At 35.4% G+C, this 25,432-nt stretch overlaps 1 protein-coding gene across 2 annotated transcripts in view; it reads left to right on the top strand.

Annotated features, from left to right (window-relative positions):
• Positions 1 to 25,432, top strand: part of PIAS1 (protein inhibitor of activated STAT 1) — a 114,711-nt gene that overhangs the window by 56,715 nt on the left and 32,564 nt on the right. For both annotated transcript variants that reach the window (XM_041746249.1, XM_041746248.1), the window contains exons 3-7: positions 11,355 to 11,439; positions 11,699 to 11,746; positions 15,099 to 15,189; positions 15,867 to 16,001; positions 22,697 to 22,802. In XM_041746249.1, the coding sequence (XP_041602183.1) occupies positions 11,355 to 11,439; positions 11,699 to 11,746; positions 15,099 to 15,189; positions 15,867 to 16,001; positions 22,697 to 22,802 (465 nt within the window). The remainder of the gene's footprint in view (positions 1 to 11,354; positions 11,440 to 11,698; positions 11,747 to 15,098; positions 15,190 to 15,866; positions 16,002 to 22,696; positions 22,803 to 25,432) is intronic.

Genomic DNA, 25,432 nt, shown 5'->3' with positions numbered 1-25,432 from the left:
ATCGGATGTCAGTAGGTATTCTTTGACCATGTCTCATTAAGTTTGGAAATTTAAATTTAAATAAGTTTTATTACTGCAAAATTTCTCAGGCTTTAAATATGATCCTTGTGTTCTATGAATCTCTAAGTGGAAGATGTTTTATGCAACAACTACCCAAAATTCTTTGAACGTGGAATCTTTCCCCTTTATAGAGATCTTTCCTTTTCCAGAACTCTCTTAGAACATCTCAATGTATTCTTATGGACCACACTGTGAGAAATATTGATATGTTTCCTAAGAACTAGTTATAAAACTGAAGACAAAAGCTCATGCAACAATTAAAAATATACAAAAGCATACTCCTCAAATGTACAGAACTTAGTTGAAGAAAAAAAGTTTATAGACCCCTAGAGATCTTAATATGTAGAAAGATACAGTCCTTTGAAAGATATCTATTGTCAGTAATTTAGTGTAGCTGTAGTTACAAAATGTTACAAAATGGTTACAAAATGGTTTAAAGATTTAAATGCTTAGAAATGAAACTAAAACAATGTCAGAGAGAAATATAAGTTGCATTTAAATAAACTTAACAGGGAGGTAAAGGGAAGAGGAAGAGAGCTTTATCAAATGATTCTAAAGTTCCTTGTGTCATAGGCTTTTTTTATTGCAAGGGAGGACAGTAATACCTCAGGTTATCTAAGAAAAGTTTAATGTAAGGATATATAGGAATTAAGATTTAAAAAAAATTATTTATTCATAAGAGACACAGAGAGAGGCAGAGAGAAGCAGGCTCCCTGGGAGAAGCAGGCTCCCCGCAAGGAGCCTGATGTGGGATCAGTCCCAGGACCCCGGGATCACAACCTGAGTCAAAGACAGATGCTCAACCACTGAGCCACTCAAGCACCCCAGGATATATAGGAATTAAAAACAGAATCAGAAAGTTATGATTATGTACTTTGTCTGGTTACATGCCTTCTTTCCCTCTATGGCACCTGTGTATCTTTAAGCATCTATTTGGTTTTCTTCTGGCTACCAAGAACTTCCAGAGACCCTTAGAAATCCTGGAAGAAGCTAGTTTGAATCGATGATAGTTACATATGTTGATAATGGTGGATTCCTTCAAGCTCAGTCATTTCGTGAGTTGTCCAGAAGTCAGTGGGTAGGCCACTCCTGGAAAAATTATGCTCCCTGGTCCTATCAATGTTCGTTGCAGAAAACAGCCTAAATTTGCTTCCTTCATCATATATGTTAGCTGGGAAGATTCAACTAGAAAGGAAAGTTGGATGTGATATAGGTACCATGAGTAAAATGTTCAGTATAATTCAAAAGGAAAAATAAGAATAGAGGAATTCTAACAAAGGGCTGGACTGCACGCCATACCTCAATATAGAATATACTATCTTTATATGTGGCAAAGGCAGAGTAATTGTGAAGCTGGTGCATGAATAAGCAGTTAATGAAGTCGAAACACAATTTAAAAATAACATGAAAGTGAAATTTCTAATTAGTAGCATGAATTAGATATTAAATTGTTCAGGAGTTCCTAATTAACCATTAAAAAGTATTCTTATCTTGCAACTTATCAGAGTAATGTCAAAATGGTTTAAAGATTTAAATGCTTAGAAATGAAACTAAAACAATGTCAGAGAGAAATATAAGTTGCATTTAAATAAATGCATTAAAGTACATAAATAATACTTAAATAATATTGGGCTAAGGAAAAAAAACATTATTTCATAGTGAAGACTAAACAACAACAACAACAACAACAACAACAACAACAAAACCCAGAAAGCTTTATTACATTAAATGGCACAATAAATAAACCAAGGGAAACTTCTTAGAATATTGGACCATATTACATATCTTAAATATGTGGAAGGCTGTTGGAATCATGTGTGTGTGGATAGTAGTTCTTAATCCCTGTCAGACAGTGTTACCCTCCTCCGTACTCCCACTCTGCTAGATGACCATTGCATTCTTATCTGTCACAAGCAACTATTCTTCCACTCTCTGAGCTGATGTCTTTATTTCTCCATCACTGAAATGATGGGGCCAATCAGAAGGTAACTTTGCACCCACCTACCTGTATCTCTGCCCATATGTTATATGTGTTTTTTTTCTGAGAGTCTGGATGAAATCTCTGGGCTCAGGCCAATCCTTAACACTTTGTGCATCATCAACTCTTTGCCTCTTTATTAGATCATTCCTATTAATATACAACTTTAGGCTAACTTTCCCATCTTAAAACAAACTACTTTTCTCTTAATTTCCCTCCAGCTATACCCCCATTTTCTCTTCCTTCATCACAGAATTCCTTGCCAGGAATGTCTCAATTTACTGTTTCTTCTTTGTTTTCTCCCTGTCTTTCATGAACTGTTTCCAAGTAGGTTTTCACCTATCTCACGCCAAAGAAACTGCTGTTATCTAGGTCATCAGTGACTATAATGTCACTAAAAGTAATGGTTGTTTCTCAGTTTGAAGCATCAAGAGAAAAAATGAAAAGATGACTAACACAGCAGAGTAGTGTGATTCACAACATGAAGAAAGCCAGTAAGGAAGGGTATGAAAAGTAGTCAACTTAGAGAGTAGCCAAAGAAAGACAAATTTAAGACAATAAGATGTTTTTAACCTACTGCCCAGTGTTGCCGGGGAAATCTAGAACTCTCATTTACTCACTTATTTATGCAAGTGAACATTTCTGGAAGCAATTTGGTACCTTGTACAAAAGCTTTAAGAAAGTGTCTATCCTTTGACCCACCCATTCCGTTTCTAAGAGGATGTCCTAAGGAAATAATGATTACACAGACACACACACACACACACACACACACACACACACACACACCCAAGGAGGGAAGAAAAGCATTGATTGTGGAAGGAAAAAATTGAAAATGATAAAGATGTCCAGCAATAAGAGATTAATGTTATATTATGCACATCTCTATAATAGAATACTATGTAACCACTTAAAATGATGACAATGATGTTTATTGATGAGGAAAGATTTCATTGCATGTTTTTAAGTGAAAAAAATGTATTCACAATTTCTGTGAGAAACCGTATCTTAACACGTGTGTACACATGTGTGCTTATGTGTATATATGGGAAAGTGCCTGGAAGAGTATATACGACCGTATATTTTAGCTGTTACCATCAAGTAGTAGACTTTTAGATTTTTTTTTGGACTTGGAATGGTTGTATTACCAAGGGGGGAAAAAAAGGAAGAAATGAAAAGAAATTTTTACAAAAGAAAGGAAAACTAACTTCTTTTTTTTTTTTTTAAAGATTTTATTTATTCATGAGAGACAGAGACAGAGAGAGAGGCAGAGACACAGGCAGAGGGAAAAGCAGGCTCCATGCAGGGAGCCTGACATGGGACTTGATCCCAGGTCTCCAGGATCACACCCCAGCTGAAGGCGGCGCTAAACCGCTAAGCCACCAGGGCTGCCCCGAAAACTAACTTCTTAATTATAGTTTATTTTCCTTTTCTGTTTTTGCATTTGAACATTGGTCATCAGACTTGGTTCATAGCTGGCTGGCTTGATTTGACCCAGTCCTGTTTCTTAAACCACTAAACTTAAAATAGCCTGAGGGCCTGCCAGCTGTAAGAGAATAGATTAACCAGATCAAATATTTTTACTTTTAGCTTTAAAGTTACCCAGGAATCTATAGGCTCATTTGATTAAGTCGATCTGAAAACCAGCTACTAACTCAGTAAACTATCAAAAAATAATTGAAAGACAAAATAAATAGGAGTTAAACTCCAGAGGAGAAAGATCGTGAAAAGCACAGACAAGCATACTGAAATGAGTTTATTAGGAACCTGCAGTTAGAGTATGATAAAATGAAATCAAAGGGTTTTATTGAGCTGAATAGTATTCCATGTTACAATTGTTTCCTGTTTCTTAGTATTGGTAATTCTGTAGGAGTAGAAAAATTCATTTGTAACTTTTGCTGTACCCCAAAGAACTTTTAACTAGATTTTATCCTGAAACATTTGCCATCATGAAAATTTTTGAAATCTAGCAGAATATCACAGCCCTCTAGTTAATGTGTGTGTGATATTACATTGGATTTTGTACAAGATATGTAAAACAAAAACTATTGTAAGGGCTATACGTAATGCAGTCTGAAGAATTTTAAAAGTAAAGTTACAAATCAGCCTTTTCTGGCTCTTTTGGTCTTTCAGTAGTTGTGTGTGTGTGTGTGTGTGTGTGTATATATATATATATATACACACACACACAATTTTGCTTATGCTCTACATTTCAAATTTATATCCTGCCTTTTTATCTTAATGTTTTATGATTGTGTTTCATGTCATTAAATATCGTTTAAAGAAACCACCCATTTTAAAGATAAAGTAGTTCGTCAAAGCACTGTTAGTTTGTTGATGATTTGATGTATATGCCTTCATTGGAGGAAATAAATTTTCTACAGCCTTCTGTCTTAATGGTAGTTTAGCAGTCTAATGCTGAAAATATATCAGTCCCAGCTCTGTTTTCAAAAATTACATAGTTGTCCAGGTTTTTGGTTGTTTGGTTGAATAAACTAGAGATCTCATTAGAGATTTTAAGTCTGACATTTGTATATAGGTACTTTAGTTTCACTTTCCCCAAGACAGCAAGAAATATTCTATAACAGAAAGATGACTATTTTTAGCTTTTCTTTCTGCTGGTGAGGTGGAATACTGAATATTTTTAGAGCAGTTGAAAGTACAGCCACTTAGATTAGCTCAGTGTTTCTATCATCAGAATCTCAATAACCTTGTTTATTTTATGTATCTAGGTTTTACCTTCCAATGTTTTGAGTTTATGTAAATTGCAACATGATTCCTCTTTTTACTCTAGTTCGTCTCTCTGTGGAGCAGTGTGTAAAAAAAATGAAATTTTAAAACCTTAATTTTCTCTTTACATGTTTTGTGTTTTTTGAATTATAATTTTATCCTGATTATTGTGGGCAATGCTTTTCTTTCTTACAGATGAAACATTAGTAATTAATACTTACAGGGGGAAGGTTGTTGAAAATCTCCCATGAGTACAGTAAGCCCCTTAGTATTCATTCATAAGAGAGATTCCTCTATAACCTTTGTAAGTATCCTCAATTAGGAACACCACTAGGACATTTCATTTTTTCTCTAAATTGGAACATAGAGTAAGTGAAAATTTGAATGTCTTCTGTTTTACCTTCAGTAACTACAAGTGTACAACAATTCAGGTCACAATGAGAGGCTGAGGTACTACCTGCAAGACACCAATTTCTTCATCCTTCAAATAGCCAACAGTCAAAATTCTGGCCTTAGCAAAATTTCAAAAGTTTCAAATTAATATACATTCTAGAACTTTAGAGACCTTCAAGATTGGTTATAGTGATTCAGAACAGTAATTAATGCAAAACCCTGAGACATTAATATAATTTCCTGGTACAGATATGAAAACACTTGAAGATCTCATATTTAAGTGTTAAGATCAATAACTTAAACCATTCACATCTGAACCCATTGCACTCTGACTTTTGCTTCTCCCATTCCACTGAAACACATATCCAGCCAAGGTCACCTATGACTTGCTGGTTGTTAAATCCAGTTCTCAATTCTCATCTTACCTGACCTCTGAGCATTTAACACTGTCCACATTTGCTCTGAAATTCTTTTCCCTTGGTATCAAGGACACCATTTCCCCCTTGCTTTTCTTTCTGAATTTCTGGCTATTTCTTCCTTCATTTGCACCTTTAATGTTGGTAGTTCTTCAGAGTTTTTTTGTTTATTATATGAATATTCATTCATTCTATTGATTGATATTTGGCATAAGAATAATCTTAATGGGAACTGTGTAACTATGTGATGAAAATGACAAAACCTCGAGGATATGAATAGATGGACACATATACAATACTTAGGGATGGCAAGATTAAAGATGTAAAGATATAAAGACTTCTGCTGTCAAAATAATTCGTAGGTTTATTGTAATTCTACTCAAAATACCATTAGAGCTATGATTTTTAAAATTATAGAAATCCTAGGTTTTAAAAATCAGAAGTTCATATAAATGAATAAATATTTAAATTGATTAAAGTTCTGAAAAAAGAATGAGTGGAGAGCAACTTAACTATAAGATATTAAACCGTAATCTATACCAATTAAAAAAATAGAGTGCCAGCACCAGGATAAAAAAGACCAATGGGAAAATAACCCGGAAATGGAACATGTTGGATATAAGCATTTAACATATGAGAAAGGAAACACACATATTCATAGGGATGAGAAGGATTGTTTAACACATGGTGTTAGTATAACTGTAAGCAATTTGGAATAACAGAAATTTAGATTTTTAAAATACTAAAATAAGTTCCAGATGAATTAATAATTACATAAAACAACAAGCCAAAGAATTGAATTGTGTATTGATTAAACCTAAGGAAAGGAACAATTAGAACTTGCAAAGGATATGGTTGACAGATTAGACTACATAAAAGTTTAACTTGTATATCATCCAAAATATAGCCAAATGAAAAAAACATATAGCAGCCTAGGGGAAATATTTGCAGCAGATTTTCAAAGGTTAATGTTCTTATATATGAAACCTCTGTGCAAATATAAAAATGGGTATAAGACAAGATTGGATAATGAAATAGGAAACTAAACAAACGGGGGAAAAAACTTTTTTTGGGAGGGGGGAGCTCTTTAATGCTAATTAAACTACTAACGAGTTACCACTATCCACCCATTAAATTAGCACAACTCTCACGAAGACCAGAGTAGGGGGTAAATAGTAGATGCATAAATTGCTGGTGGTCTTACATATAACGTTACAACCATTTGAAAACCACTTCCGTGATGTGTCAAGATTCATAAAAATCTCCATAATTTTTGACCTAGAAATGCCACATCTGGGAATTGATCCAAAGTAATAACTACCCTCCCCTTTCAAAAAACAAATATGAGCCCAAAGATGTTCAGAGTTGTTTCAAATAATGAAAAATTAGAAACAACCTAAATAGCTAATCAAGTGAGTAATTAAATTTTTCATACAATGCGATAATTAAGATTGGGTAATAGAGATTAAAATTGAAAAATGTGATAAGGGTGAATTTCAAAAAATTATTTTATTATATTTTGCTTAAAGAGTTTTAAAATTTATTCATGAGAGACACAGAGAGCTAGGCAGAGACATAGCCAGAGGAGAAGCAGGCTCCTCAGAGGTAGCCTGATGCAGGACTTGATCCCCAGATCAGAATTACACCCTGAGCTGAAGGCAGATGCTCAACCGCTGAGCCACTTAGGCATTGCAAGGGTGATTTTTTAAAAGTGGACTTTATGATTAAAAGGAAATACGTAAAAATGATAACCAGTTATGATGAAGGAATAAGTCGATCATTCTTTTCCTATTTTCCATGATCCTAGGCTGCATTAAAAGAAATATACCACCTAGGTTGGGGGACCTAATGGACCTGTATTATGAAAAGAACATGGGCTTTGGAGGTGTTTAGATCTGAGTTTCTTTTTTTTTTTTAATTATTTATTCATCAGAGAGAGAGGAAGAGACACAGGCAGAAGGAGAAGCAGGCTCCATGTAGGGATCCCGGGGCTCCCACGATCAAGCCCTGGGCCAAAGGCGGGCGCTAAACTGCTGAGCCACCCAGGATCCCCTAGATCTGAGTTTCAGTTCTGCTTCTACTTAACTTAGTATGAGGCCTTGACAGTTGCATAATGACTTTGAACATCAATTTCTAAATGTGAACAAGGAGCAGATACCTTTTCTTCATGACTCTTGTGTAGATTAGCAATAGTAGATGGTAGTTGTTGGCAAAAATACTCTTTTAGTCATATCACATCTGGAATAATATATCAGTTTATAAGCAACCATAAATCTCAGTGACAGCAAATAAGGTTTATGTCTCGTTTATGTTAGTTATTAGTTGCAGATTGGCTGTGACTCTGCTTTATGTTCTTTCCACTCTAGAATCAGGGTGGACTGGAATGAAAAATGGTGAAGCCAAAGGATAACTCATAAAGATCTGCCTAGAAGTGGTACACTTACACTCACATTTCTTTGGCCAAGGCTAATGTCAGTGGTACTGGAATAACCTTCCCATAGGGATGGACTAGTACAGAGGGTCAACAAATATTTAGAATAAACATATATGCTATGACAGTGTGTGGCCAGTTCTTGCTGTTACTTTAGGGGTGTTACAACCTGGACTATGTCCAGAGGATCAGAATGGTGAGTAATTCTGCAGTCTCCCCTGAAAGACAATGGGAAGAGTTGAGAAAGAGGGACTTGTTAATGCTGTCTAAAATATTTGAAGAATGACTGTCACTGGATATATGACACTGATGAGTGGAAAATACAGCATTATGTATTTTGACTCAGTATAAGGGCGTAAGGAAGAGAGCAGATAGAAAATTGTTGGATGTTTGAAATACCTTAACTTATTTATATTCAAAATAACCCTATGAAGTTTTGTGTGTGTGTGTTTATGTTTAAATATTAGAAGAGGAAACTATCACAGAGTGAATGAGTACCTATGGTCATATGACAAGTAAGTGGCAAAACCAGTTTGGAATCCAGGTCTATGTGATCTCATCTCTTTCCACTAAATTTTGCTACTCTTTATAGGGCTGCACGCTTTCTTACAATTAAACTGTTAATACCAGCCATCTTCTGCCTGACGATGTAACGGCCACTCTTCTCCCACCTCTAAAAGGGTCCAAACAAAACATGAGGAAGGATTGAAAGGAGAATTGAACTCTAGAATGGTAGTCTGCAAACATGTGATCATATACACCTCTCAGTAAAATAATTTAGCATATATGTATGTGTGTGTGATATCTATTAAACTATTATACTAATATTCTGTATGTTATAAAACAAAAATAGAAGTTTAAAAAGGTTTTATGTAAAATTTTAGATATTTTTATAAATTAGATTTGAGATTTCATGTAAAATCTCAACTTTTTAAAACATATTTACAAGGTAGGTAGATACTTTTTCTTGTATCCCTGTGGATTGTCTTGTGTACCTTTTGAGATACATACCCCCAACATTGGAAGTGAGTATTTTGGATAATATGTTTGACTCTTTTTTTCACTTTGAGGATTCTGTGATTCTGTTTGGCCTGAGTTTTTCTGAAACGGATAATAGTAGCTTAATTGCCTTTCAGATGAGTTTTTAACATAGTCTATTATCTAAGACAAAACTCTAAGTTCTTCACTGGCATTCATTTTGGAAATTAAGCTTGAAAACCACATAGATGAAAGATGCTTTTCCAGATAAATTGTAATAACTTCATGAGCATTATAATCTAACACGTTTGTAAATAGAGGTTGTTACTAAGTAATAAACCTCATTTCTATGTGTGACACAAGCAACTCCTTTATTTTACTCATGTCCTCTATATCTAAATCTGCATGTGTGTGTCCAAAACTTACTGTACTCCTAATTCTAAAATGAATCCTCAGATTTTGCCTAAAGAGAAATACGAATTTTTGTACTTGGGAAATTATTTTAACACTGTTTTAGAATGGAGCCAGAAATCTAAATTAGGCTAAGTCTACTGGATTAAAATCTTCATAGAGATCTATCCTTTAAGAAGCAAAGGAGTTACTTGTATTGTTTGATGGAGGAAATTATCTGCTTTTCTGCATTCTAGTCCTAGGTTATCAGCCATTTGCCAGATTGGTACCTCATAATTAAGATAGCTTTCTGGTTAGTAATTCTTTCTTGGGGATAGATTCTTTAAAAAAAAAAAAAATCCTTTCCAGTTCACAGAAAGCAGAAATGCAAATCTGGCCTTTAAAAGATACTTCTATATTGAGATGGAATTGTAGATCAGCAGTAATCTTTTCCATTTTTTTCTCATCGTGAACATTTATACAGATTTTTCAGCATGGCATACTGCAATTTGGTAGTAATTGTAGAGGAAGTGTTGCTTGCAAGTCAGATTAAACCCTGTTTAAACAAGAGATGGCCAAGTTCAGCTACTTTTTCTTTCTTCTGCATGGGTTTAAATGGCCCAGAGGCCAGGATTTACTTGGTAGTAACTTTTAGTGATTCTTTTGTCCTAGAAAATTACCCTTGAAAAGTACAGTTTAAATAGTTCGGTATTTTTAAGCTGTCATATTCCTTCATTCATTCAGCAATCATTCATTGCTGCTGCTTTTTTTTTTTTTAAGATATTATTTATTTATTCATGAGATACACAGAGAGAGAGGCAGAGACAAAAGGCAGAGGGAGAAGCAGGCTCCATGCTGGGAGCCTGACATGGGACTTGATCCCAGGTCTCCAGGAGCACGCCCTGGGCTGAAGGTGGTGCTAAACTGCTGAGCCACTGGGCTGCACATTCATTGCTTCTTTAAAGTCCAAGCACTGAGGAAACCTTAGTGCTTATTTTTAAAATATATACGTAACTGGTATAAGCCAATAGAATTGTTGTTCACAGCAGTATACTGTAGGAATCCCTACTCTTACACAGACCAGTCCTTGCTTGCCTGCTCTCTCGTTCTTTTCTTTCTCCCTACTTCCCCTTTCCCTCCCTTTTTTTTTTTTTTTTTTTTTAAGATTTATTTATGAGAGACAGAGGGAGAGAGGCAGAGACACAGGCAGAGGGAGAAGCAGGCTCCATGCAGGGAGCCCGACGTGGGACTCAATCCCAGGTCTCCAGGATCACGCCCTGGCCCAAAGGCAGGTGCTAAACCGCCCAGCCACCCAGGGATCCCTTTCCCTCCCTTTCTTCCTCTCTTCATTCCCTTCCTTCCCCTCTTTTTGTAACTCTTTCCTCCTTTGAGATAGTGACCATAGGCAGATTTTGAAATCAAATCAGATGATCTAAGTTTGGGAGAAACTATGTATGATATTCACTGTATAAGCACTTGCAAGATATAGTTAGGCAGAAGATGATAAAATTCTTATTTTGCCTTGAAGACCAAATGTCACTTCACCTGTGCAGCTCTCCAGATGGGTATGTTTGTTACTTAGCTCAAGAACCATGTTATCTTTAAATGAGTTTATATTTTTCTATTTTAAATAAAATTAAGATAAGCATGTTTTTATACAAGTGTGCTTTTTATTTAGATGAACCCATTTATATGATTAGATAATTTTTGATTAGTGTTTCTTTGATTATGTGTTTTCTGAATTTGAATCCTGATATGGCTTTTGGAATTAGCCATTTTGGTGCTATTTCTGTTACATTACAACTGGCACATTTCTTACTTTTCAGTACTTTAATTGCCTTGTTATCTAAACTCTAGAATACATTCCAGTTAATTAAAGTCATGTCAATGATTGGGCTTGGCTTGTTTTTTTCTTGCTGTTATGTTCTCTATTGATGAATTTGAAGGTAATTAAAAGTATAATTCTTTTCTTCTTTAGCATCAGACAACAGTCAGCGCTTTCGAGAAACCTGTTTTGCATTTGCATTGACACCACAACAAGTGCAGCAAATCAGTAGTTCCATGTAAGTTCTATTCAAGTGTAACTTGCATTTTAGCCTTTGAAACCAGTAATGTGTATAAAGTGATTTTTTATATGTGTATGTATTGGGGGAGCATTAGTGTCATGCAAATATTAGTATTGAATATACTATTATAGTGTTAGTTATCCAAAGAACAGTTAGATCTCTGATAATTTGAAAAACTTATGGAATAACAGTGTCTTTGAATCAGCTTTCATGTGCATATTTTCTAAATAATTGTAGTTCTTACTGTCTTTTCTAGGGATATTTCTGGGACCAAATGTGACTTCACAGTGCAGGTCCAGTTAAGGTACAGTGTCACCTATAGTATATATCCAATGTTTAAAATTTAATATTTCTTAAATATTTTAAAAGATTATGTAGTTTTCAATAAGTATATTGAAAATATTGGGTTTAGATGTTTGGGTGAGGGAAGACCTTCTCCTGTTATGAAATATCCTAATTTTTATCCAGTTTACATTTTAATATAACAACTCATGTGCCATATATCTAACCGTGTGTCTCCATTTTGGTTGCCTCTAGATGATTGAGAAGCTCCAGCTAATGTTATATTTAAATGATATGATAGTGTGGGTTCTCTAAAACTACTCTTTTTGTGATAGTGCAAATGCTTTATCTGTATGGATGACAAACCACTGTAAATAAGGGACTAGTACTTAGGTTAAGTTTACAGTGTCTCACAGACTAACAAAAACCAAAACAGTTTAATTTGCTTTGCTCTGTATTTTAAGTCATTAATTTAAAAACACTGTTCTAGATTTCACGAGACGTCTCTTGATAGTTTTGCAAAGATGAATGGAAAATTTTCCAGTATAGATTCACAATTTCCCCTTATTCATTTTCTTTTCTTAGCTCATTTTTTCTAAGGCTATCTAAGATTTCTTTTTATGTTAATATGTCTGTCTTATATAAACCATCTTATGGTACTTTTTTTACCCCATGACTATCCCTGTGGGAACCAAACTGCTCCACAGTAGTCTTGTCGCAATAGAAATAGAAGAGGAAGTACAAGACAGTTGTTTTCCTCAATAACCTATTTTCCCTAAAGTGGGAAGGATAAGTCAAATAGCCCAGTCTCAATAATTGGATCTGAAGATGTGCGTATAAATAATAAATACATTAGGAAATCAGAAAGAGAATAAAGCGCCTGCTCATTGCTTCAGGGAATGTGAAAACCTCTGATCTTGGTTTAAAAATTGAGTGATGAAAACAGCGAGAAAGCAAAGGAGAGGTTGAAGTCTTGATTTTAGGGGGCACTGACAAAGATGTTCCTATGTAAAAGGTGCTTTATCCTCTGTCAGAGGCAGAATATGATAATGACTGAATAAAGGACTAAAGTATGATGCCTTCATAATTATATATTGCTGTAATTTTGCTTACTTCCCACATCAGCAGTTTATATTTTGGTCATACTGATACATGATGTTATTGTTTCAAACAGTGGATTTTATTATGTTTTTTATGATTTTATTTATTTATTCATGAGAGACACAGAGAGCGAGGCAGAGACATAGGCTGAGGGAGAAACCGGCTCCTCATAGGGAGCCCAGTGTGGGACTCCATCCCAGGACCAGGTATTATGCCCTGAACCAAAGGCAGATGCTCAGTCACTAAGTCATCCAAATGCCCCTCAAACGGTGGGTTTTAAACTGTTGCTTGGAGCCACTCTTAGGAGTCTGTGCTGGGACCCTCACTCCCCCCGACACTCACACACTCTGTCTGAACCACGGTAGTAGTGCTGCTTAGATAATCTTTTGCTTCTGGGTTAGTTTTCATTTAAAGAAAGAATCCCAAGACTAAAAGAAAGTTTGAAAACCATAGATCTAGAACAAATGATCTAGTTCCTGTCTTCAATATTTTATATTGATATATATATATGCATTCTTTAATGCAGCAACAGGTATGGTTCATATTCCAAAGGAACGTCTTCTTTCTAGGATAGATCAGCTCTCTGTTTCATAGGTTCTGAGGGAATCTTGGTAGTTAAAAATGGTTTAGCCATTTTCAGTTCAAATTTATCTCCAGAACTTGATGAAAAAAGAACCATTTTGTATTATATTTGGTAATTGTTAGGCAGTCTTTGCGTTTTGATAAAATGGTTATTTTTTCATCTCAGCCCCCTTACCCTTATTAACTAGGTCTACAAGTGTATACCTATCTATTATGCTAATTATAAATTTTATCTAAAGCATGAAAATAAATTTGGTCAGAATTAGGTTCAGTGTTCTATTAGATTCCTACTCTGTTCTCATTTATGTACCTGTTTTCCCTCCCCATCCCCATGAACTCCTTCACAGCAACTTTCTACTATTCCTCTTTTTTTTTTCTTTTCCCTTTAGTTTGTTAGAGTGGCTTCGATTTTCACCTTTTACTTAATTGAATAGGAATCAACTTGTCATATAAATCATTCTTTTCTATAGCTTCAGGCAGCCAGAATCCATGTTTTAAATTTATCACTGCATTGGAATAATTTATTAAAAACATGGTGCCACCCTCTTACTGTTGCAGTATAAATAATTGGCCTGTAATAGGTTTTGCTGGGCTTAGAGATGATCCTGTGAGCTTTGACATCTGTGTTGTTATGTATATTTCAAGAAAATCTTTGTACATCTACTGATTCTTAACCCTTTATGTGTCATTATCCATTTGAGAATCTGATAGAAGCTAAAGATTGCTTCCCCATATAGATGAATATATATATGTACATAGAAAATTGTCCCAATTTGTAGATCCTCCCATACACAGATTCCACAGCCAACAGGTCGACTTTACACTGTAGATGAAGGAAGATGTTTGTGTATAATAAATATTTCACAGAATTCCAGTAGGGTTCTTCTTAACATATAACTCAAAGATGCTGTGAATATTCTGTAAAGGTAGGATGAGCCTCAGCTGTATATTGCGATTAAGGAAGTTATTAAAATATCTTAAATAGCAAATTAATAATTTACTTCTTTATCTGTGTAAGCATGAGCAGAATGAGAATGTACAAATTATGTAGCCATCCATAGTTTTCCAAAAAGATTATGCATTTAATTTAGAAATTAATGTTTTCATGAGTTTATATAATAGTATTTTAAATGTATGTGGATAGAGTACAAATAATGTTATTTTTCAACACCTTCAATTCTCAGGGAATAATGGAGTACCTTAGCTTAGTGGAAAGAATTTGGTCTTAGGGATGGATTTACAGCATTTTCAGTATATTATGCTGAGAACCAAAAAAATGAATGTTTTATAAGTTTGGGAGTTACTGTGTATTATATCTCCCTCTTAGAAAATTACAGTGCATGTTACCCTAGCTCTGAAATGTTCTATATTTAGATAACTTAATTTTTTATTCAGAATTTCTTTAATTTTTCCATTACAGAGCCTTTATTTTCCTTCCTAGAACATGCTTAAGCAAATGATTGGATATATTATGACAACTGTAGGTTGATAGTCGTGATCACTGAAACTCTACATTGATAGGATTATTTATTTTCAATTTGTTTAAATGTGCTTATTCATCATGGGACATGGCTAGCTTTAGTAGTTTTGGTTGTGTTGTTAAGTTTGACAACCTTTTAGATTAGCTATTGAACAGAAATATTGAGGTCATCCTTTAATAAAGGAAGTTAAATTTGTCCTTTATTGTTTAGGTTTTGTTTATCAGAAACCAGTTGTCCACAAGAAGATCATTTCCCACCCAATCTTTGTGTGAAAGTGAATACAAAACCTTGCAGCCTCCCGGTAAGTCCTAAAAGCTGTTTTTTAAATGCATTGCCAACATAGCTATCAAATAAGTCATGACAGCTGTTGTTAATCATAGTTTTTCACTAAGGAAACATCTTTATTTTTGATGTATATTCATGTGACTATGTGAGACACTTGAACCAGCTTTGTATAATTAACAGCTGTGACATTAGCTGTGGAGACAAAGTCTAGGACTTGGAGTTGGGTGTGGTGGTTTTAGTGTTATACTAGATTTTAGGGGACGAGAAGTTGTTTCACCAAAACCTCAGTGGTACACTGTGAATCTGGAAGCCTACGGTAGAATAGGGGAGGGATGCTGGGTCTTTTTTGGGGGGGGTGGGGGGGAATCCTGGGTCTTAAACAGAGAACAAGAGTGCAGGATATTACTGGTCACCTTTAAAATGTTTCTTATATAGTTATCCAAGTTCTTGATGAATTCATCCTGATTCTTAAGTTTTAGAGATTTGTAAATTCTATTGCCAGTATTATTCTCAGGCTTACTATATAATGAGACTGTAGGATTGTTTAGGGAAACAGGCTTACAGATATTTGCTCCTTTGCTTTTTAATGAAAATATTCATGTTTTCCAGTATGTAGAGAGGGAGTTTTTTGTTTGTTTGCTTTAGGAATAGAAGTTGAAATGATTGTGGAAATAAATGATATTTCATCCTTAGGGTTATCTTCCACCTACAAAAAATGGTGTGGAACCAAAGCGACCCAGCCGACCAATTAATATCACCTCACTTGTCCGATTGTCCACAACAGTACCAAACACCATTGTTGTTTCTTGGACTGCAGAAATTGGAAGAGTAAGTAGATTTTTATTTCTACTAAATTTTAGTAGTATAAAGGAAGGGTTAATCTCCATGGCTACCTGAGCTTTGTATGTAAATGATATTGTAAAATGAGTTGCAAAAGGATTTATTTTTGTCTCAAAATGAATTTTCAACATGTTCCCATTTAAAAAATGGGATCATGCAGTGTTCGTTGTTTTATAACCTGATCCTTTCACTCAGCAATTTATCATGAACGTCTTTTTATGTCATTACATGTTCATCTGCATGATTTCTAATGGCTAGATCATAATCCAGCATGAGTATGCCATAATTTAGTATATTCCCTATTGTTGAGCAGTTAGTGGATTTATTGATTGATTCATTGTTGTTTCAGAGACCATCCTAGTAGCTACAGCTTTGCATACATACATCATAGTTCCCTTACATTCCCAGAAGTGGAATTGCTGAGTCAAAGAGCATGCAGAATTTTAAGAAATGTTGTATACTTTGACAGATTGCCTTACCAGAAGATGTACAAATTTATTCTCTGACTTTCAGTGTTTGTGTGTCTCTTGACCCATACCCTGTCAATACTTTTATCTTCTTTAGAATCTTTACCAAGGTTAGTAGGTAAATAAAAGCAGCATGTTGCTCTGATTAGTGCTCCTTTTGTTACTACTAAGATTGATGAACATATTTTGTCAGTTGTGATTTATATTTTAAAACTATATATTTATTTTTATTTCTCTATTGCTCTTATTCTTATTTATGAATTCTTTATATATTAAGACTTCTTTCACATGTTATAAATATTTGTTTCCAATATATTTGCTTTTTACTTTTCTTTATGTGATTGTTTAATGTTTAGAGGACTTAAATTATTATAGAGCCAGTTTTTAATCTTTTTTTTTTTTTTTTTTTTTGTAGTCTTTCCTCCTCAGTCCCCATCACACTTAAGTCTGTCTGCCCTTCTCAGGCTTACATAAATATTTATTTTTATTTTCTTCTAGACTTTTAAGGTTTTTTGTTTAATCTTTTAAATATTTAATCGATTGTAAGTTATATATGGTGTGAAATAAGAACTTACATTTTTTAGATAGCCAGTTGGTCTAACACTATTACCTAAACAAATGCTGATTCAAAAGCCATCATTACTATGTATTTGATTTTTATTTATCCTGTGTTTCTGAATTTGTTCTATATTGTTTCTATATTTTGTATTGTCTTGCATTCTGTTTCTGGGATAATTTCAGAATGTTTTTGCTTATTTCAGTTTTATCCTGTGAGCTCATGTCTATTCATTAATTCATTTGAAATGCATTGAATGCTTATAGTACGCCACACACTGTATTGAAAACTGGGAGTACCGTAGTGAGAAAAGAAAGTCCTAATGCTTTTAGAGCCTGAGATCTGGGGCCAAGTGGTCAAAAACAAAAAGGCGAACATACTTATTAGAAGGACTATGAAGGAGAAGTGTGTGGTGATTTTTATAGTATATTAAAGGGTACTTTGGGGGTGCCTGGTTGGCTCAGGTCATGGTCCCAACGTTCTGGGATTGAGTTCCCCCTCAGGGAGCCTGCTTCTCCCTCTGCCTCTGTCTCTGCATCTCTCTCTCTGTGTGTGTCTCTCATGAATAAATAAATAAAATCTTTTTTAAAATAAAAAGAGTACTTTGAACTAGGGAGAGCTCAGGTGGGGCTTCCCTGAGGAAGTAGTGACTGATACAAGAGTTAAGGGTAGAAGGAAGCAGTTTGGGTGAAAGTTTCAGAGGACACAACCACAGAGAGCCACAGACAGCCTTGTGGCACAGGGGTGAGCATGGTTCTTTTCAGGAAACTGAGAGGGAGCCACTGGGGCTAGGGTGCAGAGAGTAGGGAAGACCAGTGCACAGGATGAGGCTACAGAAGTGAGAAAGGGCTGAGCCAGGCAGGGCCTGTGAGGTAATGTTAAGGATGTTCTCTTTCTCCGTGAGAATTTTGTGGTAGTATATTTCTGTTTATAAAAGATTATTCTTCAGAGTGGTAAACAGTTTGAATGGAGGCCAGAATCCTGCAGAGCAGTCATGTCTTCCAGTCACGGCTTCGAGCAAGCTATCACTGAAGTATTAGTAGCAGAGAGCATGTGTTAGTTAGCCTGAAGGCGTGGCAGTGGGGATGGAGAGAAGTCACGGGTCGGGTTGGTAGGACTGAGAGAGAAATTACAAATAGGAGCTGAGGGACCAGGAAGTGTCAAGGATGACTCCTGGGTTTCTGTTTGGAGTGAGAAAGTGAATAATAATATTGCTAAGATAGAGGAGACAATGAAAAAGGATTGAGTTTAGGTGTGTATTTTTGTCATTGCTTTGGAGGACTAGATGGAGATAATCACGAGTTCAGTTTTGAAGCTTTTGTGTTTGAGATGCCTGGGAGATATTCTGAATAGGCAATTGATAATAAGCTGAGAGGCTAAGTTTGGGCTAGAGAAGAAAATATGAGCTGAGAGTGAGGGAGGCTGTGAGGAGAGCGGGAGTATTGGAAGAGTAATTACAGAGAGGGAGCCAGATTTCCCTGCATTGCTCCCCCAAATCTTTCTAGGAATTGGAAAGAGATTGTTTTAAATTTGTATATTAAGTTAGGGAGGATTAATTTATTTGTAGTATTTAGTATTTCCATTCCAGGAATGGTATGTTTCTCCATTTATTCAGAACCTTTTTTATGTTCTTCAATAATTTAATAGGTTTCTTCTTATAAATCTTCCATATTTTTTATTAATTCCTATGTTGTTTATTGTTATAGTTGGCTGTTGTCAGATCTTTTTTCTGTTATATTTTCTAAAGAATTTATTTATTGTTGATTTATTTAAAAGCTACTTACAGTCGAATATTTACTTAATAATACCTACGTTCATATATTGTTTCCAACAGCTTTTTAATTGGTTTCTTGGTATTTCCAGGTGGACAGTTTTAAGTTTGAAAAAACGTATTGTTGGGATCCCTGTGTGGCGCAGCGGTTTGGCGCCTGCCTTTGGCCCAGGGCGCGATCCTGGAGACCCGGGATCGAATCCCACATCGGGCTCCCAGTGCATGGAGCCTGCTTCTCCCTCTGCCTATGTCTCTGCCTCTCTCTCTCTCTCTCTGTGACTATCATAAATAAAAATAAAAATAAATAAAAATTAAAAAAAAAAAAGAAAAAACGTATTGTTATACACGTAATGATAATCCTAGTACTTATATAATTAATTGTTTTTGTTCTGCTGTGCTGGCTAGAACCTTCAGAACAATGTTAAATAATGGGAGTGTTAGTGGACATGCTCAACTTGGTCCTTATGAAAATGAGAATACTACTAGTGTTACAGAAATAGAATAATACTAATAGTGTTACTATTAATTTTTGACAGAACTTAATTAGATTAACAATGTACTCCTATATTGCTCTTTTACTGCATATCTTTATGAGACATGGATTTTAAATTTCACCAGAATACTTTCTGACACCTGTCAAGATTATATATTTTTTCCTTTGCCTAATTAATTTGTCACCATCAGGTTTTTGAAATCCTTCTAAATGTTTTACTTCTAGTATACCTTGGGGTTCCCCTTTTTGTCTTCCTTTTTGAAGAAGGTGTTAACAAATGTTTTATTTTGTGCTGGCTTTTTTGCCCATGGGTGAAACCTGTAGCCTACTGGGTATTTACAGTGACCTCTGAAAAAAGACTCCAACTGTGACAGAGGAGGGAGGGAAATATGGTGCTGATATATAGCATAAGAGAAGAGAGGAAAGCCTTTCAAACTTCAGAGAGAAGATGGTATGTTCAGTGATTTGAAGATGGTCTACTAGGTAAGATCTTTGTGTAGACCCCAGTCTACAGGTTGGAGACCTTCTTTTTGAAGTAAAACATTGAAAGAAAATCGTTCTTTACCAAAGCCCAAAAGATAAGTTATTAGACTGTTTTTCTATCACTAGTTTTAATTTAACTTGTAAAGATACTCTTTGTGTAGGATCTCTTACTGTTTGGGGGATTAACTTGTGTTATTAGTTAGCACTGAGAAATGTTAAAAATATATCCCCAAAGGAAATAGAAGAGTTAGTGTTAGCTAAAGCTAAGGTGACAGTCATATTACAATAAGTGTGTCAAATCAACACATTGTACACCTTAAACTTACACAGTGTTATGTCATTTATATCTCAATTCTTTTTTTTTTTTTTTTTTTTAGGATTTTATTTATTTATTCATGAGAGACACATAGAGAGAGTCAGAGACACAGGTAGATAGAGGGAGAAGCAGGCTCCATGCAGAGAGCCCAATGTGGGACTCAATCCCTGGACTCCAGGGTCACGCCCTGGGCCGAAGGCAGGCACTAAACCGCTGAGCCATCCAGGGATCCCCTATATCTCAATTCTTAAAAGACAATAATATTTTTTTAAAAAACAGAACCAGTACAGTGCTTGAAGGAAACAAGTGAACTATATTGTAACTTCTTATCCTACTTCAGGATAATCACTGCATTTAGCATTTATTAAACTCTCATAGTTTATAGAAAAGTTATTTAGATACTGGTATAGAGGACATTTAATGAGTAAATTATATCTTAATTGTGGAGAAAATGTCCTGTGAACTTGATAGACAGTTTTGAAGACTTTTGAGAAGGCATTTGACAAAAACATCAGTGTAATGCAATATTTATGAGTAGTTGGAATTTTTTTTTTTAATTTTATTTATTTATGATAGGCACACAGTGAGAGAGAGAGAAGCAGAGACATAGGCAGAGGGAGAAGCAGGCTCCATGCACCGGGAGCCCGACGTGGGATTCGATCCCGGGTCTCCAGGATCGCGCCCCGGGCCAAAGGCAGGCGCCAAACCGCTGCGCCACCCAGGGATCCCGAGTAGTTGGAATTAAGTAGTACTTTGAAGAGTTAGCAGAAACAATATATCATCTACTTAGAAGAGAGAACATAGTACCGTGAAAGTTTGGGGTTTTTTGCTCGGAATCTCTTTCAAGTGATGTAAAATTGAATTCTGTATTATCAGTACAAGTGGCATTTGTTAATACCTGACATTTTTTTTTTTTTTTGATGCTGCTCCTGCTGCTGCTTTTAAAAATTTGGTTACATGTTTCAACTAGAGCGAACATACCTTTTCACTGAACTTGTAGTTGTGGTTTCTACTTGATCTCTCCTTAAAAAGTTATAAAAAGCCTGAGGGGAATTTCTAGTACTAAAGATTCAAGCTGTCAGTACCTAATTTCACAGTGTTAATTAGCATTTCTCCAGTTTCTATCATACTCATAACATTAATCAAATAAATAAAAAAGGTGAATAAGGGTTTTTTTTCCCCCCAGAGGAAGTCTTTTAGTTTTATATTAGATTGGTGTGTTGTATGCTCTAAAATTTAGGCAAGTTTGAAGGTTCTTTGTAAATTAGCTTTTTTGACACTTCCTTTTTTTCCCCAGAAAATATGTAACACCTGAACATGGATAGGTTTCTGAATTCTAAATGAAAATTTGGCCTTCCAGAGGATACTGTAGGATATTTTCTCTTGTCGTTAAAGAGGGGAATGCTTTTTTGAAAAGTCTGAAATTTGTAGTATACATTGGACTAGGTTAGAAGGGTCAAAGCAAACAAGATGTGTGAAAGCAAGAACTAGAGAACTCCACTAGCCATGACCCTTAAGTCCATTGTCCTGACTTACATACTCTTTCTTCCTGGGTTCTAGTGCCAGCTCTGCCACCAAGCGGATGAATGATAATGAGCAAATGACATATCTTTTTATGCCTCTTTTTCATGAACTCTTTACTTAGAAAAATACTTATCCTCCCCATCTCATATAGGCCTTCTGTGAGGTTTAAATTAAGTAGATAGTGTATGTTAAGAGGGCTTCAGAAACTTTATGTAGCTGTGAGCTAGAAGGTGGCAGTGCTTTTCCTTTTGCTTCCTTCCAAATCTCTTGATCTTCCTCTTGATCCCAACACCAAATGGAAAGTGGGCCTTCTCATTTGGAGCTCACTCTCTCGTATCCTTAATAAGCCTCGGCCCCTTTTCTTCCTCTGATCCAGTCATGTACCCTTCACTCTGCCTTGACTTATTAACTATTTTCTTTGTTCCCTTCTTCTGCTACCATCTACTCTACCAGTCCTCTGCTGGTAATGGATACTCATCTATTCATTAGCCAAACCAGCAGCTTCTCTTTGAGAATCTTTAATATTCCCTCTCATTGTGATAATGGCTCACATAGGGTCTTTCAAAACTAGTTAGAGGTATAAAGAGAGATTTGATGGTATAGATTAGGAAGCCAATCTAATTTATAATTTTTAAATAGCTACTATTTTAGATCTATCTATTACTTACTAAATGTGGTTTATAGTGACTTTGACATCCTATTGGCCTTGGTTTATATTTAGTTTTAACAGTGTTTTTTTATATAGTGCCTCAGGTTGATTAGCTTCAAGTGTAAGTAGCCGGGTAATATAGAAGCATGACAGGCCTGGCTTTATTGCTTGAAAGTTGCAAAATTCTTTTACTTCTTTATACCTACCTTTCCTCGTCCATAAAAGTAGGTTTATGACCACCTCAGCAGCTTTTTGATTAGGACCAAATTAATTCCTGTTTGTGAAAACACCTGATAGTACCTGGCCACACAGTAGGTGTTTTAACAAGTGTTAGTTTTCTTTCCCTATCATTGTGGGATTAAAATAGATGTACTATTTACTTATATATGTTGTTTTTCTACATCTTTTTTTTTTTTTTTTCCAGAACTATTCCATGGCAGTGTATCTTGTAAAACAGTTGTCCTCAACAGTTCTTCTTCAGAGGTTACGAGCAAAGGGAATAAGGAATCCGGATCATTCTAGAGCTTTAAGTACGTATGATAAACTTATTTCATTTATGCAGCTGAACTATTCCGGTAAAGGTTAGGGTAGTAAATTTTCAAAAAAATAAATTTCTTTTTTCACTAGAGCTTGTCATAGAAGATTCAAAACTCTGAAAACTTGTTTTCTGCACAAAGTAAATCAAGACTTAGAAGTAGTTTTAATCTTTGTTATGACCTATATTTTATAGTCTCTGTTTTACTGACCTTAAGATTAACATTAGGAAGCCAGTAAATGAATACAGAAGAATATTTTACTAAAACTTCATAAAATAAATAAATGTTTATGGAATCCTAGGAGACAGGAAATTTTGGCATGTATTCCATGAGAGTTATTTTATATTTAAGATTTATCCAGGAAAAATGTGCAGGGGTATGTGATGATGGTATCCCTACATTAATAAAATAGAAGGAGAGTCAGTGGGATGGTAAAAATAATAACGAAGCAAGTTCTGTTAGTTTTGTAGGCTTTGGACAAGTCACTACTTCTCTGAGTCTCATGTTCCTCATCTGTAACAAGAAGTTGTTACCACATGATTTCTAAAGCTCCTCTAAGTCTAGATTCATAGTTATGAATAACTAGATGGTTCATTTTGTTGTGTAGAATGTGAAATGCAGCAAGGTCTGCAAATTGACCTTTCTGGCCTCAGTTTTTGAGGATGAAGGCCAGAGGTTGGCAGCCTTTCCCAAGAGTTCACCTCTAAGTTCTTCTTTTGTTCTTTTCTTTGTGAGAGATAGATTCTTTATGGATGGATTTGGGGATGGTTCTGTCTCAGGGAACAAAACTTTTACAGGCAGGAATTAGCTCCTCTTTAACAATTCTTTTTTTTTTTTTTAATTTTTTTTAATTTTTTTATTTATTTATGATAGTCACAGAGAGAGAGAGAGAGAGGCAGAGACACAGGCAGAGGGAGAAGCAGGCTCCATGCACCGGGAGCCTGACGTGGGATTCGATCCCGGGTCTCCAGGATCACGCCCTGGGCCAAAGGCAAGCGCCAAACCACTGCGCCACCCAGGGATCCCCTTTTTTTAAAATTTTTTTTTAATTTTTTATTTATTTTTCTTTAACAATTCTTTATGTGAGTTGATTAATGAAACCCACTCTCAGATTTGTTGTTAGACACACTGGTGAAAAGTACTTTAGTAGTAGGGCCAGCTTTCTCTCACTTTCCTCTGTGGCATAGCTTTTATCTTTTTTTTTTTTTTTTCTCTAACCTATTTCTGTACCAGAGTAAAAGATCCCACTAACTCCAGAATAGCAGTATACTCTCAGTAGTTCATTGAAGGACTTTCTGCATTAAAGGAACCGTTTTTTAGGGGCGGCTGGGTGGCTCAGTCGGTTAAGTGTCTGCTTTGGTGTTAGGTCATGATCCCAGGGTTCTGGGATCAAGCTCCACATTGGGCTCCCTGCTCAGTGGGAAGTTTGCTCCCTCTCCCTCTGCCTACTGCTCCCCCTGCTTTGCTCTCTCTCTCTGTGTCAAATAAATACATAAAAAATCTGAGAGGAAAGAAAAAAAGAAAGAGAAGAAGGAAGGAAGGGAAAAAAAAAAGAACTCTTTTTAAAATGAAAATAATCCAGAGTCAAGAGGAACATACTTTTGGCTACTGCCTCTGTAGATATTCCTCAAAAGACAGTGGAGAGCTACAATGACAGCCCTGGCTTGGGATCTAGGGGAGAGAAAGCACCAGTTGGCAGAGACAGAGACGAAAACGGATAAGCATCTGCTTTGAAGGAGAATACAAGACAAGAATTTTTCTTTTTTCACACTTGCTGAAGTCCATTCATGGTCATTCTACTGAAATCTTCATATTTGCCACATAGCACTAGAATCTCAGCTAATCAGAAAGTGTTATGGAATTATGTGAGCTTGTGTGGAAAAAGTAACACCAACAAATAAGGCAGATGAGGCTATTATTAATAATAGTAGTAGTAGTACGGCAACTGTTTTTGCTCAAGCTGTTCACTCTTCCCCACTTGTAGTTGAGCACCATCTGGAGGGAGAGTGGGAAGGTGAGCCTAGGATTATTTTATTTTCAGGAAGGAAACACTGTTAGTCACTATTAAGCAGCAAAAACGTCTCATTTCAGAAGCTGTTTATCTTGTCTGTGATACAATGCTGGAAGTGGAGAGTAGATACAGATTGGGTGGGATTTTTGTAGCAGTTTATATCTTATTTTATTGGCTTGGAGAACCAATAGAACATTAATTTGGATCCTTCCAATAAGACATTCGTTGTAATTGGCTAAAAAAACAGATTATTTGCCTTTATGCTATCTATAAAGAAAGAACATTCTGAATAAATTGATTGTATAATTAAAAGATTATATAAAACAACTTGACAGAAAGAAATGTTGACAGGTTTCTCCAGATATTTTTGAAGAATCAAATTACCTAAAAATATATTCATAGTAAGTTATTCTCAATCTTATCAGTAAATTCTGCTAGCAGAGTTGTATTCATCAAGTCAGGCACTATTATGTTCTTGAAAGAATAAACTTAGTAATATTGAGACTTCTCATCGAGAAATCTACTCTGATTCATTTGATTTAGTAGATTTTTGTTTTGTTTCTGCCTTTGTGAAGAGTTGTCCCCTCTATCACAGAGGCAGCTCTTTACTAGT

Source organism: Vulpes lagopus, chromosome 2, assembly GCF_018345385.1.
Source record: "Vulpes lagopus strain Blue_001 chromosome 2, ASM1834538v1, whole genome shotgun sequence".
NCBI classification, from domain to species: domain Eukaryota; kingdom Metazoa; phylum Chordata; class Mammalia; order Carnivora; family Canidae; genus Vulpes; species Vulpes lagopus.
This window is presented reverse-complemented; position numbering and strand designations above follow the sequence as displayed.